This window comes from Lynx canadensis, chromosome D1 (assembly GCF_007474595.2).
Source record: "Lynx canadensis isolate LIC74 chromosome D1, mLynCan4.pri.v2, whole genome shotgun sequence".
NCBI classification, from domain to species: Eukaryota; Metazoa; Chordata; class Mammalia; order Carnivora; family Felidae; genus Lynx; species Lynx canadensis.
In genome coordinates, this window is record NC_044312.2 from 67,182,068 (window position 1) to 67,200,697 (window position 18,630).

The 18,630-nt window shown below is 50.6% G+C and overlaps 1 protein-coding gene across 1 annotated transcript in view; it reads left to right on the plus strand.

The window, feature by feature from the left end:
* AMPD3 (adenosine monophosphate deaminase 3) overlaps positions 1-18,630 on the plus strand; it is a 42,299-nt gene that overhangs the window by 10,846 nt on the left and 12,823 nt on the right. The window contains 8 exon segments of the mRNA XM_030332279.2: positions 5,697-5,901; positions 9,511-9,523; positions 9,526-9,552; positions 9,555-9,671; positions 11,811-11,825; positions 11,828-12,029; positions 13,980-14,109; positions 18,365-18,559. Coding sequence (XP_030188139.1) covers positions 5,697-5,901; positions 9,511-9,523; positions 9,526-9,552; positions 9,555-9,671; positions 11,811-11,825; positions 11,828-12,029; positions 13,980-14,109; positions 18,365-18,559 — 904 coding nt within the window.

Below are 18,630 nucleotides of genomic sequence, written 5' to 3' on the forward strand. Positions count from 1 at the left end.
GGACCGCGAGATCGTGACCTGGCTGAAGTCGGAAGCTTAACCGACTGCGCCACCCAGGCGCCCCCAGATACCCCTGTTTAATAAAATTTCTTAAATTAGGGCTATGCAACTTTTAAAATTCAGGGCCATTAACAAAACAGCTTCATTTAAACCCATTTGATTCATCTGCTTTTAAAGTTAAGAACAAAAAGCTGGGGCCTTTGGGGAGGAAGGGCAATGGGAAGGGAGTTGGTGGGCAATGGAGTCCTACGCTTGGTCAGGAGAGAGCAGAGGGGGATAGTGACAAGGGAGGGCAGGTTATCAGAGGGAAGTGAAGGAAGAAACAGGGGTTGAGATTGTGAATTTTTACACCTGATAGGCTTCAAGTGTGCAATTCAAAGCCACACCCCCCCCCCCCCCCGAGCAGGCCACTGGTCACTTGGTGGGCACATGGAGTAAGTGCTCTCCACGGGGCCCAAGCGCCTGGTATTCCTTCTCCTAGTGTCTGCCCATCACGGAAGTGCACCATAGTCAGCTGTATCTGCTTTCTTCTTTCTGGATCGGCTGGGACCTTTGGTCTCAGTCACTGCTCCCCACTCTCACATGAATCACTGTGGTGACAGTGGAAGCAAGAGCAACAGCTGAGCCTCTGGAGGTGGGGAATGCCTGCCCCACCTAATGGCATTCCAATTAAAACTGTGAATAAATCTCTATGCTGGTTTGTGGCTCTTGCCCCAAACCTTTATTTAACAAAAATTTTTTTTAATGTTTATTTATTTATCTTTGAGAGAGAGAGAGAGTGAGGGAGAGGGGAAGAGAGACAGAGGGGACAGAAGATCTGACAGAAGCAGGCTCTGCACTGACAGCAGACAGCCTGATGCGGGGCTTGAACCCACAAAGCTTGAACCCACAAGCTGTGAGGTCATGACCTGAGCCGAAGTCAGATGCTTAACTGAGCCACACAGCCGCCCCTCTTGCCCCAAACCTTTAAAGTGGTAGTTCTTATCTGGAAGGGTAGCGGCTACCAGAATAATCTGAGTATGTGAGAGGGAGGTTTTCAAACAAGCCTGCTCATTCTGAAGTGTTCTCCTCTCCCTTTGAGAATGATGCAGGGAGACATCTCTGATCCTGCTGCTTCACCTCTCCCACCCTCAGTGTGATTAGGCGTCTCCTCTGGGATCCCAAAATATCCAGAGCCTCTCACACACCAACGACATTGTGTGGTGACAGTCTGCTGAGTTGTCTGGCCATCTATGCCATCATCAGTCAGTCAGTCCCTGGAGTCCAAGGTGTATTTTCTATCTGTCTAGCCCTGGGGGCTGGCACTTGGTACTTTATTGAATAAAGTGACTTGTTGTACACATTTGAGAGCCTCTGGTGAAAGGTTTGGTCTGGTGACTTTCCCAGCCTTCAAGTCCTCTGGACAGACTACATAAGGGCAGTGGGCTTGTGAAGGTCCCTGGGAAGATGCTGGCTGTTCTCTAGAAGATTGAAGAGGGTCTTGGGGTTCTTAACTTGGGTTTAACACATGAATCAAATGTTATTACAGGAAGGCTTTGGGGTGTCCAGATGTTGAGGAGGGTTGGGAAATGGAGCAGGGTAATGATGGGAACACAATGAATGGCAGGGGCAGCTGAGGGCCATAGAGCTGGGCGGGAGGGGCACCAGACAGGTGCTAAGAGATACCATAATAACAGCCCATGTGACCAGTTCGTGTCCTTGTATTGAGGACCTGTTTGGGCAAGAAGGTTCTTGTGACCCAGAAGTGCCATCCATTTCAGAGAGGACAAAGCTGCTCCTGGCCCCTTGGGCCCTTAGGCTTGGCCTGGAGCTGGTGTCCTCACAGCCCCACACCCTGCCAGCTCTTTGGTAGGAGTGAATTTCTGCCAGGTGGATGTGTGGGTGGGGGAAAGAGGGGGCGTGCCAGCTGTGGCAGAGAGAGCTGGCTTACTCTGATGCCCCAAGGGCTAGCACGAGGTAGAACAGGTGGGACTGTGGACAGACAGATCTTGGCCCATCATAAGGAAATGCTTTCTAACAGTGGCAACAGATCATGTTTTGTTCACCTTGTTTGTGTGCTTAGCACTGGCCTGGCCCAGAGTAAGTGCTTGGTAAGTGTTTCTTGAACAAATGATTGATGCTGATGTCTTATCCAGAAATGTAATGAGCTGTCTGTCAGTGGAGGTATTCAAGCAGAGGCAGTGTTAATGAGAGGACTGGGGTGTGTAGTGTTTAAAATCCTTTCCAGCTAGGACACTCCCTTGTTCTATAATCCAGATAAAGCTTACTTTAAGCTTATTAAAAGACAACTTCTTTTATTGCTGTTACACATGAGGGGCTTCAGACAGCCTTGAGAGGGAAAGAAAGACAGGTGTGTGGACACACGCACATATTCAGTCACTCAGTTGCTGCTTTCCACCTTTGTTGGCTGAGCCTTGGTTGAATAGAATGGATACTAGATATGCGCCTACAGTAGACAGAATTTCTAAAATGCCCTCCCCAAAGATGGCCCTCCCTAATCTCCAGACTTTCTGAATATGATGAGACATCACTCAGTGATTATACTGTCATATGTAGCACAGTAGCAGACTTGAAGATAAGGAGGCTACAGAGGTGGACTTGATCTAATGACACACATATAAAGAGTAGGGGGCTCTCTCTGGCTGGTAGGAGAAGGGAAGTCAGAGAGGTTTGGAGCACAGAGGCAGCTATGCCTGGCTTTGAAGATGGAGGGGGCTGTGTGCAAGAATCAGAGAGCAACCCCTGCCCAGTAGCCAACCAGGACAGGAACCTTAGTCTTATGGCCATGTGGAACTGGATTCCGCCAACAGCCTGGATGAGCATGCAAATGGATTCTTTCCCAGAGTCTCCAGATAAGAGCTCAGTGAAGCCAGCATCTTGATTTTGGCCTTTTGATACCTGGAGCATAGAGCCCAGCCAAGCCTACCCAGACTTCTCACCTACAGAACTGTGAGCCAATAAATGGGTGTGGTTTTTAAGCCACCAAGCTTGTGGCAATATGTTATGTGCCCCAATAGAAACAATACAGGGCCCTCTCCTTGGGCTCCAGTTAGCTTTTCCAATGTTCTGAGATATAAGCTTAATGGTTAGCTCTTGTTACTCCAAGCCCTTGCCCAAGGTGAGCAAGCCCTGAGGAGTTGCCCCATCTGTTGTTTAACCTATCCCTGTGCCTGCAAAATCTGAGCTCCTAGCCCACAGATGTTCACATGTGACAGTCTGGTGCTCACTTGAAGACCAAGACAGGAGACATAATGGATGTCTTCAAGAAGAACTCTTTGGGCACCTGCTGATGGGTACTGGCTTTCTCACTGAGGCAGAGGAATATGGACATTCCTAGGACAAGCCTGGTGGGTTCTTGGCTTAGGCAGCCTTCCAGCTTCCTGATTATACTGGGCTTTATTACCTTTCTTACCTGTTGCTCACCTTAGATGTTACCTTGCTTCTCCCTGGTGAGACTGGCCCTCAGGCAGCATTGGCTGAAGCATGGGGGTGAAGTTGGCAAAGAGACAAAACAGTGAGCTGGCAGGCATGTGAATGACACAAATGCCAGAGTCTTATGGGACCCAGCTGAACCGGTCAGAATGTTAGAGGGAGCCCAAAGTAATAGCTCTTCCTGTAGGTGTGAATAACCAAAAGATGCCAAAGTGAGAACTGTATTGGTCAACGTAAATCTGCCTTTGAGGAATGATTGACTGGCATGAGTTGACATCTTCCTTGGGGTCATGTTGCTTAGCTTAGCTCTGTGGAAAGGATGGATGGCAGGCTGGAGAGAGCCTGGGTTGTAGGCTCCTGGAGTTCAGGCTGCCTTTCCTGAACAACTCAGTGCATCTGTTATGCAAGGCCCAAGGTCAGGGCAAAGTCAAACTCTTGAAAAGGGGCTGCCTCTACTTTCCAGGTGTAAACAGCCTTGCCCCAAAGAGGTGATAACACAAGTGGGCAGATAAAGACCTGAGAGCCATGGCAAGCGTTGGGTGTATAGACAGAAGAGGTAAATGTGGTTCCTGAAAAGTTAGCAATGGGCCTGTAAGGAGACCTGGTCAAGTGTCAGGAGGAAGGTAACCTCTTCCAGGTGACACATAAGGCCTGTTTGGAGATCAACCAATTTTTCCACCCCTTCTAGGTATCATGGCACCTAGAGGAGAGAGGGGTTCTGTGGGTCTGTGGGCCACTGAGGCCTTTGCTGGTGACTATAGGCCTTGGATATCCTGCTGAGTCCTCAGCTGGTTTCTGGCATTGGGCACTGCTGGGTGGCTATGCTGGGGGCCTGGGGTCATTAAAGTCAGAACTCCTCCCAGGAGAGGGGAGTGCTCATGGCTTTACCTCATTACTGGTTAACTCCCTTCCTGCAGATCCTAGGACTTGGGGTGGTGAGTGTTCACAAATCACTGTAAATAAGCATGAGCTTGTGGCACTTTAAAACCAACCTATGCTAGGGGCGCCTGGGTGGCGCAGTCAGTTAAGCGTCCGACTTCAGCCAGGTCACGATCTCGCGGTCCGTGAGTTCGAGCCCCGCGTCAGGCTCTGGGCTGATGGCTCGGAGCCTGGAGCCTGTTTCCGATTCTGTGTCTCCCTCTCTCTCTGCCCCTCCCCTGTTCATGCTCTGTCTCTCTCTGTCCCAAAAATAAATAAAAATGTTGAAAAAAAATTAAAAAAAAAAAAAAAACCAACCTATGCCCACTTCCCCGAGAGTTTGTAAAATCATCTTTGGTGCTAAGTGACCCAAAGGGACTGAGATTGATGCTGACTGATCTCTTTCTCGTAACAGAGATACAGATCTGCACCTGCCCAGCAGTAGCAGCAGCCAGGGTGGCACAGATTAGGCACAGGAAGGAGCAGAGGAGGTGACGGGGTGGATAAGTTCCCAGAGAGGCGGTAGGCTATGGGCTAACTGCCACCCTGCCCTGTGACTTTGTACAAGCCCTCTTCCATCTCTGGGCCCCTGACTCCTTCATGAAAAAAAAGAGGTGGGACTAGTTAGTCATCATGAGCTTTTCTGGCTCCAGTGCCCCAAATTTGAATGCTTTGAAATACAAGGTGATTATCTGTCTGTGACCCTGTTCATTGTCCTTCTGAGGCTGTTCAGATGCTGGGACTCGGAGTTGGGTGACTTAATATGGTCCCTCACTCCTGCCCTTGGTGTTAGACCCCTGCAGTATGGTCTGCTCTCTGTCTCCCAAGACAGTTGCCTTCTCTAATGTTCTGTGTGCCCTGCACAGGCCACAACCATTCTTAGTGACCACAGGGAGGGGTATCTGAGGGCTGTTCTGTACCTCAGGCAGAGAGATGTATGCAAGAGGAAGGCATAATTGTCAACTTCTTTTTTTAAAATTTTTTAAATGTTTATTTTTGAGAGAGAAAGAGAGAGACAGAGACTGGGGGGGGGGGGGGGGGGCGGGGAGGGGCAGAGAGAGACGGAGACACAGAACTTGAAGCAGGCTCCAGACTCTGAGCTGTCAGCACAGAGCCCAGTGCGGGGCTCAAACTTATGGACCACGATATCATGATCTGAGCTGCGGTCAGAAGCTTAACTGACTGAGCCACCCAGGCGCCCATAATTGGCTACTTATTAATGGTAGGGCCAGTACCAGTGGTTAATCAGAGGGAAATTCTCCTGCCATGTACATAACAAAGACTCTTTATCACTTGCCCCAATTAGTGACTGATGCTTCCCACTTTTCCTTGTCCTTGGCTTTTAGAAAGAAAAGTTTCAAGATGATTCGGTCCCAGTCCCTGTCTCTGCAAATGCCTACGCAGCAAGATTGGAAGGGCGCCCCGACAGCCAGTCCGGTCCTGTCTCCCACTACCCCTGTGTTCCCTGGAGCCACTTGCCAGCCCACGCCAGGGCCCTATGCCATTCCCGAGTTCCAGCGGGTCATCATCAGTGGAGATTACTGTGCCGGGGTAAGGTGTCTCCCACTCCCCATTCTCTACCCACTCCCCTGGGGGTTGTATGAAGGCTGATGGCCTTGTGCAGAGGCCAGGGTCCCCTGGGCCACTGGGGACTATGCCCAGCCCTGAAGCCTGGTATTGTCTGTGGGTATCTAGGAGGTGGCCGGCAGGAGGCACAGAAGTCTGAAGAGAAGGAGAGTCTTAGTAGAGGTTGTGGGGTATGGGTATGTCTAGGGTGCTGCTCATCCCCGTGAGGGGGACCTAGGGTTGCAGGCTAGCACAGTGGGCTGTGGCTGTGGCCTGCAAGTTCCATGCATTCCCTGGGTCCAGAATGCTTCTCTCTGTCCCTGCAGCCCACTAAGGAAGATGCTAGCTCGGACCCCTCAGTGTTTCCAAGTGTTGAGTGGACTTGAAGTCCAGGTTTGCGTGAAATCAGTATTGCTTGTTCAGCTTCTCCTATGTGATTAGGCTCAGTATCCTAAATACAGGCCAAACTCTCCCAAACCAGGAAGAGGGGGTTTGAGGAGAAATGAACAAGCTTGGTTTACACCAAGTCGGTTAATACAGTCACCAAAAATGTGCTGATTTTCCTGGTTGGATGATGCATTTTTATGCTTACTTCTTTTTTTTTCCCCCAATTTTTTAATGTTATTTATTTTTGAGAGACAGAGAGAGACAGAGCACAAGCAGGTGAGAGACAGAGAGAAGGAGACAGAGCTGAAGCAGGCTCCAGGCTCTGTGCTGACAGCTCAGAGCCTGACGTGGGGCTCGAACTCACGGACTGAGAGATCATGACCTGAGCTGAAGTAGGACACTCAACCGACTGAGCCGCCCAGGTGCCCCTACTTCTTGAAGAGAAATATCAGTTAGTGCCAGGGTTAAGTTTGATTCTATCTCCCTGGCCCTCAACCAGCTACCTGTTGACCTCAATTGACCTTGTTGTTCTCTCTTCTTTTTAACAGTGGTTTTAGAATATATGATATATCTGAGAAAGCAAAGTAGCTACTACTCTTCTTATACATTACCCTGTAGTTTTAAAAAATATGTTATTTGTTTGAGGCAACCCTTGTGTGTTTTCACACAAATAACCTATGTACCTACAATTAATTAGGCACATATAATTTGTTTATTTTTACACAAATGGTAGTTTACACATTATACTGAGTCTAGCTTTTTTCACTTTACGGTACATCTTAGAGATAATGCCATCTCAATAGATAAAGAACTTCCTTGTTCTTTTTTTTTTTAAATATATATAAGTGCATAATATTCCACTGTGTGGATGTACCACACTTTAAGTTCTTATGGATGGGAATTTTGTTGGACTGGAAACAATGCAGTCCTTCCCCAAAGAAGCAGTATCCTGACCAGGAGTCCTTGGTGTCTACCTGGCCTCTGATATGTGGGCAGAACAAGAATAGGGGGAGTTGAAGTAGGTTGAAAGCCAGCTGAATGGGAGGATGTTGGCCTGATTCAGTAGCTAGCTTCTTTCCATTGATTTCCTGGCACAGAGCCCCTGAGCTGGGTGGTTGGTCCCCAGAGAACTATGAGTCCATGAGAAACAGGCTGACCTTGCAGATCACCTCGGCCCCCAGTAGGCCCACTGTCAGCATGGGGCCTGCAGTATCTATAAGTGGGCCGATGGCTGGTCATTCCCTGGGATCCCAAGTACCCTCTCTAGCCATGGCCTGAGCCCCTTGCCAGGCTGAGTCCATTGGCTCTGCAAGGTGTTTGGCTTTGTCATTGCCAGGGACATATTTTTGTCTAAGGTTCTAAGGTGTTTGTGTCTTCTCACCTATTCCTGCTACTCTCAGAAGCCATCCACTGGAAGGTGTAAAATGGAATTAACACACTCTTATGGGGACATTTGGAATCAGGAAAGGAGAAGTTACTTTCTTAAAGTGAGGAGCAACATTTAGTGAAAGTATAAAAACATGCATGGAAAAGATATATACCAACTTCCTTCCTCTGAGGCTGGAGTAGGGTGAAGGAACAAGGAGGGTAGAGTTTTAGCTATATCTATGGTGATTTATTTATTCATGTATATAAGAGATTTGGAACAGTAATGAAAAAAATTAAAAGTTTAGCTCTGGAAGGTAAACACATGAGTGTATGTCATATTATCTTCAGTGCTGTCTTTATGTTTAAAGTATTTTAAAACTAAAAATGATTTAAAAATTTTTTAATGTTTATTTATTTTGAGAGAGAGTGAAGGAGAGTGAGTCGGGGCGGGGGGCAGAGAGAGAGGGAGAGAGAGAATCCCAAGCAGGCTCTACACTGTCAGCACAGAGCCCAATGCGGGGCTTGAACTCATGAACCATGAGATCATGACCTGAGCCGAAATCAAGAGTCAGATGCTTAACCGACTGAGCCACCCAGGTGCACCAAAACTAAAAATGATTTTTAATTAAAGCAGAGAGGAAAAGTTCCAGGAACACCCCTGCCACCCCCCCCACCCCGGCGCCCCATGCTCCACCAGCATCTTGTACCTCCCTCTGCTGTGTCACTTACCTCCTGTTATGACCGTCTGGTTAGCGGCTTGTCTCCCCAGACACATTCATGTTTCTGCCACACACATCCTTGCCAAACACACAGAGGTAAATGAGCCCAATGGAAGGTGGGAATTTATCTTGTCTGTCTTTGAGTACGAGGCAGCTCTGGGAAAGCAGAACATGCTTAGGCTTTGGGACCCAGTCAGATCAGAATCCGAAGTTTGACTTTGTAATTTCTGGGCCTCTCTGGGCCGTGGTTTCCCCATTTGTAAAATGGGTTGCTGTAAGGACCAAAATGAAATCTAACACTTGTCAACAAGCGCTTGTTGCCTGGGTGAATTGAATGATTAACACACGAATCAGAAGCCAAAGCAAAGCAGCAGACAGAGCGTGCAGAGTTTTTATTTTTCCCTCTGAGGGACTCAGGTGAGTCCCTCATGTGAAAGCGATGATACTCACCCTCTGATCAGACATATGTTCTGGCCTTGCCTCTTCATGTTCAGGATGCAACAGCAGGCTTGTTGTTTAATCAGCAGGACTTGGGGCTGGCCTTGGGGGTGCAGGCTAGAGTACCTGCCTCTTCCCTAGTCTCTGGCAGCCGTAACTCTCCTCCTGTGCCAAGGGTCCCCAAGACCACCCCTGGGCTCAGTGATTCACTAAGAGGACGTCTAGGACCGAGCACACAGTTATACTCAGGACTAGGATTTATTATAGCAAATGGATGCAGAGCGAAGTCAGCACCGGGAAAAGGTACAGGGGGTGGAGTATGGAGAAGCCAGACTCCTCTCCCCGTGGAGTCACCAGAACATACTTAATTCCATCAGCATTGATTTATGGCAAGTTTGAAGTGTCGTCTACCATGGAAGCTCATTAGAGACTCAGGCACCTAAGGTTAATAAAAACGTTGTCTCCCAGACTCCTTGAGGAAATCAGGTGTTCGACATAAACCGAGCATAAAACTGTACAGTTTAGGCTGGGTGAGCTGCTCATATGAGTCAGTGGGAGGAATGCCCCCTGAAGCCCGAGTTTCCCAGCCACCATCCGAAAGCCAACTTACAGTAGATCTTGTTAAGGGCAAGTGGTCTCAGGCCTGTGATGCGGACTCTTCTCTGCACACCTCCTTCTGCAGATCACCGTGGAGGACTAGAGCAGGCTGCCAAAAGCCTAGCCAAGGCCTGATGATACGGGAGAAGTATGCCAGACTTGCCTACCATCGCTTCCCACGGACCACGGCCCGGTACCTGGGTGACCAGAGGGTAGACAGTGCACCTCCAGAGGAGGGCCTCCCAGGTGGGTGCATGTGGGTCCCAAGTGGGGCACGGCCCAGAATTGGTACTGGCTGGATGTATTCTCTCTTTGTTCTGGCTGGATGTATTTCTCCCACATGGTGTTTTAAGGGCAAGGCTCTGGTATTGGCTTCCTACACCCACATTTGCTGTTTCCCCAATGTCTGATTCTGTGCACACTGTGTACCCGACTCTGGGCAGAGCTGAGCTATAGAAGTTAAGAGAGAGGCAAAAGATAGTCCCTGAGCTAGAGAATCCTCCAGAGACATAGGCAATCTCATTCTGGGTGTTTAAACACAACACCATCAGACAGTAAATGTTGAATTGCTGGTGGGGTGGGGTAGTGTGGGATAGATGCAGAGTGCATGTCCTGGGGGTAGGGAAAGTAGGCTTTGACATCAAACACACCTGCATTCTGGTCTCAGCTCCACCACATTCTTGGGCAAGGTATCTCGCCAGACCTCAGTTTCTCAATATGTAAAATGGGAATAATACCTATGCCTTGGGCCTGTTCTGCAGCGTTTGGGGAAGAGGAGGTCAGAGATGGGAGGATGGTGTCTCTGGTGGAGACTGGCCCTGTGAAGGACATAGGACAGTAGAGGCTGTAAGTTTAGGTAACGTGAATGAATACAACAAGAAAACCCCTATCTGTGGAAGTTGGTCGGTGGGGGATCACATGAGGGCCTGGTTGGTCTTGTGCCAGTGCACAAGGACCTGGATGCCTGCGGGGTGTACTGCTGTCGAACAGGTCTTCTCCTGTCTGGGTTTTCCTTGCCGGCTCTGAGACCTGGGCTTTGGGCAATCTGTGCTACCTGGGGACCCCTAGGGGTGTATCTCAACACTTCGGGGCCCCATTTCCCATTACCTATCTGTCTGAGGCAAGTTGATGCCATCTGCCCCAGTTTGGGCAAGGGCAGACAGGAATGACTGTCAAATGTGTACTCTATACAAAGCAGAGTACCCCGGGGGCTGGAAATGAGCGTGGTGAGACAGAGGCTGTGGCTTCTTGCAGGCCTTGGTCCTGCCTGCATCTCACAGGCCCCTGGCACACTTTAGGGACTCCTGAGCTAGCCTGGGGCTGTGCTGCTTCAGCCCCTGTGATGCCTCACTCCTGCTCTGGGACAGTCTGTTCTGAGCACTGAATGGGGGACACTGCCTTGGTTGCTTTCTTTGATGAAGATTCCAGGGAGTGTCCCTAGCTCTCGCTGGCATCTGAGAAGGTGGGCTCTATGTGGGTCGGTTGATGTGCAGAGTTGAAGCCCCCAGTTTTACTGCTATTTAGTAGAACCCGTTCCCTGGCCAGAGACAGAGCTTATCAAGAGTTAGGAATACTCATTATAAGAGTAATGAGAATAATGTCCTCTAATTTATGGGTTAGGCGTTACTGTTACAAAGCATTTCTTATGCCCACTTTTGCAGCCTTCACCACAGCCCGTTAAGGCAGGTTGTGTTATTCTCAGATGAGCAGACAGGATCAGAGAGCTGAAGTGGTTTGTTCGGTCTCATAGCTGGGAAATAGCCAAGAGGTGTTTTCTGCCTCCTGTGGGCTAACAGCTGTGGGGACAGATAGCTCTGTCGTTGCCATTCCCTGCTCTGTGGGAGATAAGCTGCCTATTCTGTGCTCAGTTTGGGGAGGAGGAGGCTTTTCCATGCAGCTTCTTGGCTGCCCTCGGCTCAGGAAGATGTGGGAGGACAGGGACAATTATTCCCATTGGGCAGTCCCAAGTGCTGCCTGTTCTTTTATTAGGAGAGGACACAGCTGCCCTTTTTAATGGGCCTGGCATCCCTGTCATGCCCAGGAGGCTGGGGTTCATTTCAGTTAAATTAAAAATATTTACTGAAGTGCTAGCCATGTGCCAGGGTCTGTTCTAGGAAATGGGGATACAGTAGTAAACAAACCAAACATACACTACCTAGGATAAGTAAGTGAAATTATTTTACATAGTGGCAAATGCTAAGGAAACAAAATAGAGCAGGGAAGGAGATATATGATGTCAGGGTAGGTGGGGGTGGGTGGGGTGGTTAGGTTTTAGATAAGATGATGGGGATATCCCTCATTAGAGGGCTAAGGAGTGTGACTTTTGAGCTCCTGTGAGCTCAAGAGGTCAAGGGCACTTTACCATCACTCAATCCTGTTTTGCAGACTTCCACCCTCCCCCTCCACCCAGGAAGACCCTTACTGTCTGGATGATGCTCCCCCCAACCTGGGCTACCTGGTCTGCATGCAGGGGGGCATCCTCTTCGTGTATGATAATAAGAAGATGCTGGAGCGCCAGGAGCCCCACAGCCTACCCTCCCCCGACCTGGAGACCTACACAGTGGACATGAGCCACATCTTGGCTCTTATCACGGATGGTCCCACGTAAGCCAGCTTTCCCCGGGTCTGCCTCTCTTTGCATGGGGGTTGTTCTGTAGGAAGGGGCTGGGAAAGGTCAGTCACCTTTAACTCTGGGCTTGCCTGCACTTCAATCATACCAGAAAGAGAGTACTTGTCCCCTTCCCCAGTGCTTTGTGGGTTCCTGCAACAATTTTCCATCATAGGCTGGCATGTTCTTAGAGTGGTACTACCTGTCCCTTCTGCATCCTAGATGTGGAGCTTCTGTTTGCTGGTGGCCACCTGTGTACCTGAGAGCGGCTGCTCTCGCTCTCCCCAGGCAGGGCAGTGGCCTTGTGGAGATAGCGCCCAGGGCATTACCACAGGTGGTAGGGGAGAGGTGAAGGCTGTTGCCGCAGGCATTGGTTTTCCCATGTTTCTGGAGGGGAGAGTGCAGGGAGCCTGGGGACTTTGTGCCATGACCCCCAGGATGCTCATGGGCTTGGCTAAGCTAACCTGTCAGGCGGTCAGTCGTCTCCCTGAATTGGGCCCCTCCCTCCTTGGTGAGCACTGCAGCTCACCAGCAGAGGAGGGCCGTCCCTGACCCTCAAGTGGCTGTGAGTGTCCCCAGGATTGGACTAAAGGGGGAGGGAAAGGTGTGGTCATTGCGAGGGACCTCTCTTGCACTGCCTTTAGGTTTTTTCTGGGAATGGTGTGATGCCAGTTCCCAAGACAGGGAGTGGACCCCTGGGGGGTGGGCAGAGTAGTTCTCTGTCCTCACTGATCTGAAGACAGATCTGGGAGGGGGAAAAGGCAGTTCCCAGCAGGCTTGCCTCTGCCTTGTGAGGAGGAACTTTGAGGGGGAGCCTTGGGAGGGAGGGTAGGGGGAGGACCCTGGCTGTTCCGGGAGGTATGAAACAGTGGCTGTCTGTCCAGGAGGCTATCCAGGTGAGACCTGCTGGGGAAAGGATTGGGTGGAGATGGCTTTTGAAATCCCTCGTGACTCAGACTCTTCATGCATCCTCTGTGCCGCTCTGGGGCTTGCCTCGGCTGACATGGTGACGTTCCAGGGTCGACAGCTGGTCCTTAAGAATGTCCGAGTGATTGCATGCCATGAGAGCTGCTGTTTATTTGGGGGCCACAAGGAAGCAGGGTGGCGTGACTTGTGGTTGAAGGTTCCGTGTGGCTTGAGCACAGGCACATGGCCAGACCCCTGGGTTGGTTGTGGGCTGGCAGTTGGCCAGGAGCAGTGAGTTCCCACCCCTGGGGGCCTTTGCTGGCTGGTGGGAGCATCAGTCCATGCAGAGATTTCTGTGCTACTAAGCATCCCTACATTCCTAATCTGCCCATGATACAAAACATCCTCTGCTTGTCTTGAGACCTTAGAGTTGAAGGGTCTTCAGGTCTTGGGGTTTGGGGAATGTCATTAGATTACAGGATGCTTCCTCTCTATGCCAAAGGTAGGCAGGTCTTGCCTTATAGTTTGACTGTACTCCTGATCTTCTGGGGGAGAAGTGAAAGTCTTTAAAGAAGTAAACATGGCTGAGGATCAATGGGAAGACATAAGGAAGGAAGGAAGGAAGGGATGAGGAGGGAGACTTTTATTGAGCATCCACTCTGCTCAGAGTTAGGCCCTTCACACACATGAGCCAATTTAACCTCCAGTTCAGTCCTGGGCATTGCCATCTCTGTAGTTGCTCATGGGAAACAGAGGCTTGGGATGAATTACTTAAGCACATAAAGCTAGAAGTCAGAGCACCTGTGTGAGTTTGCAAAGTCAGCTTTCCACTGCCCTGAACTGACTCTCTGCTCATTTCGTGGAATATGTGGAGGTGGTTACACAGGTCAGCTGGGTCTGCAGAAAGCTGGGACCACCACATCCCTCCCTGCTGCATCCTGACCTTGCACCTGAGGGTTGGTCCCCACAGCCACTGGAGGTCTCCAAACTGGAGAGCTCGATGCCACTTCTCCTTAACTGTGGTTTCTCCCCACTTGCAGGAAAACATACTGTCACCGGCGACTAAACTTTCTGGAATCCAAGTTCAGTCTTCATGAGATGTTAAATGAAATGTCTGAGTTCAAAGAGTTGAAGAGTAACCCTCACCGAGACTTCTATAATGTGAGAAAGGTGCGTCAGTGGGCCACTGTTGAGAGCCACCCCTTCCGGTCCCCTTTCCAAACCACTGGGATACCCTGGGTGAGTCTGGGGCTGGACCCCTGTGTGGTCTTCCTTGGCCAGAGGAGTGTGATGTGTACATGCAGAAGGAAGACTGGTGAGTTGCCTTCCTTCTCTCAGGCCATGCCTCAGATCATGCTGGGTATGATTCTAGGTGGAAATCTTTGTCCATATCATGTATCTCTTGGAATGTGCCCTCTTCCTTAGAAAATAGGGTATGGTCTGTCTGTTAATTGTCATAAGACTTGAGGTCAGGCTACTTTTAAGGTAGAGGATGTATTACATTCATCACAGAGAGAAAAGGCTGTTATGAACTCTTTGGGCTTGGGAGTTTGTGGTTTTGCTTCCTTCTGGATCAGGTGTATTTATGGAAAAGATCTGATGTGCTCCTGTCTCTGCCACTCCCCTAGGGTGGAGGGGGAGGCTTAGCCTGGGCTCAGGTTCCTGTGGCCTGCAGGGGCTGCAGCTGGGGCAGGTGTGTAGGTTAAATGATCATGGATTCCAGCTTTTCCACTTTCTTCCATTCATGAATATCAGTGCTAAGCATGGGGTGTTTGATGGTGAGTAGCAGTCGCTGCCCATCCCCAAGAAGTTCCTAGCCTAGTCCTCTCAGTGTGGTGTTGTGGCAGGGGTGGCTTTCAGGAAGAGGCCAGAACTGAGCTGACTTAAAGAGTGAGTAGGAGTCAGCCTGGAGGGGGGTGGGTTGGGGGCAAAGGAATGAAAGGGATGGCATTCCAGGCAGAGGGCACAGCATATGCAAAGACCAAGAGGAAGAGGGTGCTATGAGAGAAGAGACTACGACCAGTGTATGCCACGACAGCAGGTGGTGTGGTGTGACAGGAGCTCAGGTGCTGGGGGAGAGTATGGTGCTGGGCTGTGGGGAGAGTGTGTTGGCAGAGGTGTATGAGGTTCTGGACCATGCAGGGCCCCTGGGGTTCGCAGAGGAAGCTGGGAAGGGGGAGGGGGCATGGTAGTATTCTGGGACAGGAGCTCATAGGGGAAGGGTGGGGATTAGGCTTTGCCTCATGGCCAAACCTGAGCTGAGTCACAGTGGGGTCCTCATCTCCATTGGGGCCTCTGTCCTAGATGTGACCCCTGAGGACTGCCCCTCTCTGGGGCAAGCTTTGATAAGGGAACCTTGGCTGGGGGTACAGGGAAGATGTGGCTCCTCTGTGGAGCCCAAGCCTCCCTGACCTGATTGGGAACACTCAGCTGTGATGGTTGGAAGGCCTCCTCCAGAGAGGTCCCAAGGTCACTTCTGTTAAGTGAGTTCCCATCCCTGGGGGCCTCCTCTAGGGGGTTCTAAGGTCACTTCTTGCGGTCTGGCATGGACTCCCCTTGGATGGGACCATCCATCCAAGGCTCTTCTCAAGGAAGAGCCTTGAGAATGAGAGGTGACTTCAGCTCATGAGCTGTGAGGCTTATGGAAGTGTCTCAGGGGGTTCCAGGTAGAGGTGACAGCATATGTGAGAAATCACCTACCTGGTACCCTTACCTTTGAGCACTATTTGCTCCTTCTCTAAGAGCCTCAGGTGCTCAGACAGGTAGATGCTGAGGCACCATGCCAGCCCCTCTCAGCCCTGCCTAAACGCACTACACGTACCCAGATGGGTGTCTGAGGAAGCTTCTTGCCCAGCCCAGTGCAGTCCTACCCTCCACATGAGTGCTCTGGGCCTACTTCCTGCTGCCTGGGGCTAAGGTGTCCTTGGTGATTTTACTGGCTGGGACACTGCTTCTGAGGTAGGGCCCCAATGGGTGGGCTCCTGAGCCAACCAGCTGCTCTCTGGCTGTGATGTGGAAGAGGGTCCTAGAGGGGGCCGTGGTTACCTAACCCTAGGGGTCCCCCTCTCAGTCTGAGGCTAAACGTGCTCTCTGGATAGAGATGGCCTTAACCCCTGTGCCGTAATGCAGTGGCCTGTTTTCTGGCACCACAGCAGTCCATAAACATGGGCCCAGATCTGCTCCAAGTCAGGCCTCTGCTTGCCCCTCCCTGCCTCCTGGGTGCTGACTGCTCTATCTTACCTTGGAAACCTCTTCTGTGAGAGAACTGGCTTTCTGAAACCCAGGGTGGCCTGGGAGGGTGGCCTCCATATTTCTAAGGTAGCTATCAGTGTTGTGAGGGCAAACCAGGGCTGTGCTCTGAGGCAGAAGCTGTGCGTGGCCATTGGGTCTGTGTGGGTGGTGTTTGTGAAAGTATCTGCAACATCACAACAGGTCATGTGTCATGACACCATGGGGCCCAACCAGCAGAACTGTGTAACTGAGACATTTGTTGTTTGCTCAGAGTTAAGAACCAGGGCCGAGTGTGTTTACTGCTTAGGAGTTGGGTAAGATTAGTCCTCAATCCACTTTGGTTTACGTGCCATATCAGGCATAGCAAATAGGCTTCATCTTCTGTGCCAGACTTGACCATTTGGCAGTGGCTACTCCCAAAGCATAGTGAAAGTGCTGCAATCAATTAGTGATGTCTGATATGCATGTGGAAATGGCCAGTGTTGGCCAGCCCTGTGTGTAAACTGTACTGTTTGCTTACACCTGGGTCTTAGGTGAAAACAAGGAACATGCTGGTGTCTCCTCGTGAATTGAAAACACTGACATCCAACGACAGGCTCTTTTACTTGTTTCTAAAATAATCACCTTGGACATTCCGAAGTTTGGATTGGATGCTTCCTGGATTGTCCAGTTGTTTTCTTCCTTCATCTTGTGACTCGTGGGGATAAGGACAGACTGCACCCCCTGCAGTGTGTCATTGGTATGCTAGAGGACACAAGCAGAAAGCCCAGAATGTGCTCTGTCATGCTGAGGTAGTGGAGTCCAGCTGCGTCCTGCTGAGCTAAGCCAGGCTGACCTCTTGTGCATCCCACATGAGCCCAGCCTATCCCTGAGATGACTGAGCCTTTACAGTGTGCTTTGGGCGATGTTTTAGCTTTTGGTGCTTTGAATTGTTTTATTTCTTTGATGTCTAGTGGTCTTTCTGGTTGGAAGTGGCAAGATTAATGGCAAGAAGGGCCTGGATGAGTCAGTGATGCTGTCAGTGACATGGGCTGGCTCAGACAATATTCACAGAAATTCAACAGATCAAATGTCTGGTTTGGCCTGACTTGGAGATGCCTGGCCAGCTGTGGACAGCATTCCCTGGCCAGAGGTCAGCCGCCTCCTCATCCTGGCCCTGGCAGAGTACCCAGCCGGCTACAGCAGTAACTGCAGAGCCCATGAGACTGCTGCCTCTCTCCCTGGGGACCTCCCTGAGGCCCCTTGGGCTCATGCAAGGGGCATCAGGATGCCCACTGTGACTTCAGCCATCCCCCGGATTAGCCAGGTCTCTGTTTCCTCAGGGCTGGTGGCTGATGGGAATATTCCAAGAGAAGTCAGTGGGAAGAATGGTACCTTGTGGGGCATTTGGCAGGCCCTTAGGGTTATTTGAGGATGTGGATATCATCATTTGTTCATCCATCCATCCATTGACTCAACAAATGCATCATATTAGGCTCTGGGTGGGCACTGGAGACTTAGATGCATAAGATGAGGTCTCTGTCCTTGAGCACTGTGCTCCCAGTCTAGTGACAGTGTAGATGGGGAATTTGTAGAGTGAACAGCAGAGACATGTACACTAATGGGAGTGTCCATGCTAGCTTTCCTGGTTGGGCAAGGGAAAAACTGGTCAGTGTGCTGAGGGGATCAGGGTTGGCTTCCAGGAGGAGGAGGTTGTTAGAAATTCCCTGTAGGTGGATGAGATTGGTGAGGAGGAAGGAAGACACGCCTGGCAGAGGAGACACATGGGCAAAGTGATGTGGTGCAGAATAGCACAATGCCTCGGGTACCTGTAAGTGGTATGTCATGGCTGGAGCATAGAGCAGGCAGTGGTAAGGTGGGAATTAAGGGTGAAAGTAAGCCTTGAATCCCAGGCTAAGGAGTTTGAGCTTTATCTTGAAGACTTGGGGGCCATTGATGGTTTTGTTAGCTGGGGAATGGCCAGACACATTTTAAAAAGATCTCTGGATGCTATAATGAGGTGAATTGAGCAGCAAAACTAGAGGGAGGACCAGTTTCAAAGCCTAGAGGAGAAACTGGGGGGAGGGGTGTAGATTCAGGCATTGGCAGGGCCATGGATACTGAGGTTTTGCCGTCCACTTTGAGGGTTGGACACCCCAATTCTTGTGGCCGGGGGAGGTGGCCTGGCTCATGGCTTGTGGGCACCATGTTGCAGGTGGACACACACATCCACGCAGCTGCCTGCATGAACCAGAAGCACTTGCTGCGCTTTATCAAGCACACGTACAAGACAGAGCCTGACAGGACTGTGGCCGAGAAGCGGGGCCGGAAGATCACCCTGCGGCAGGTGTTCGACAGCTTGCACATGGACCCATATGATCTCACTGTCGATTCACTGGATGTCCATGCGGTGAGTGAGGTTCTGCCCTAGTGCCTCAAGCCATCCTGGTTGGGGACTCGACCTGCTGGAAGGAAGCCATG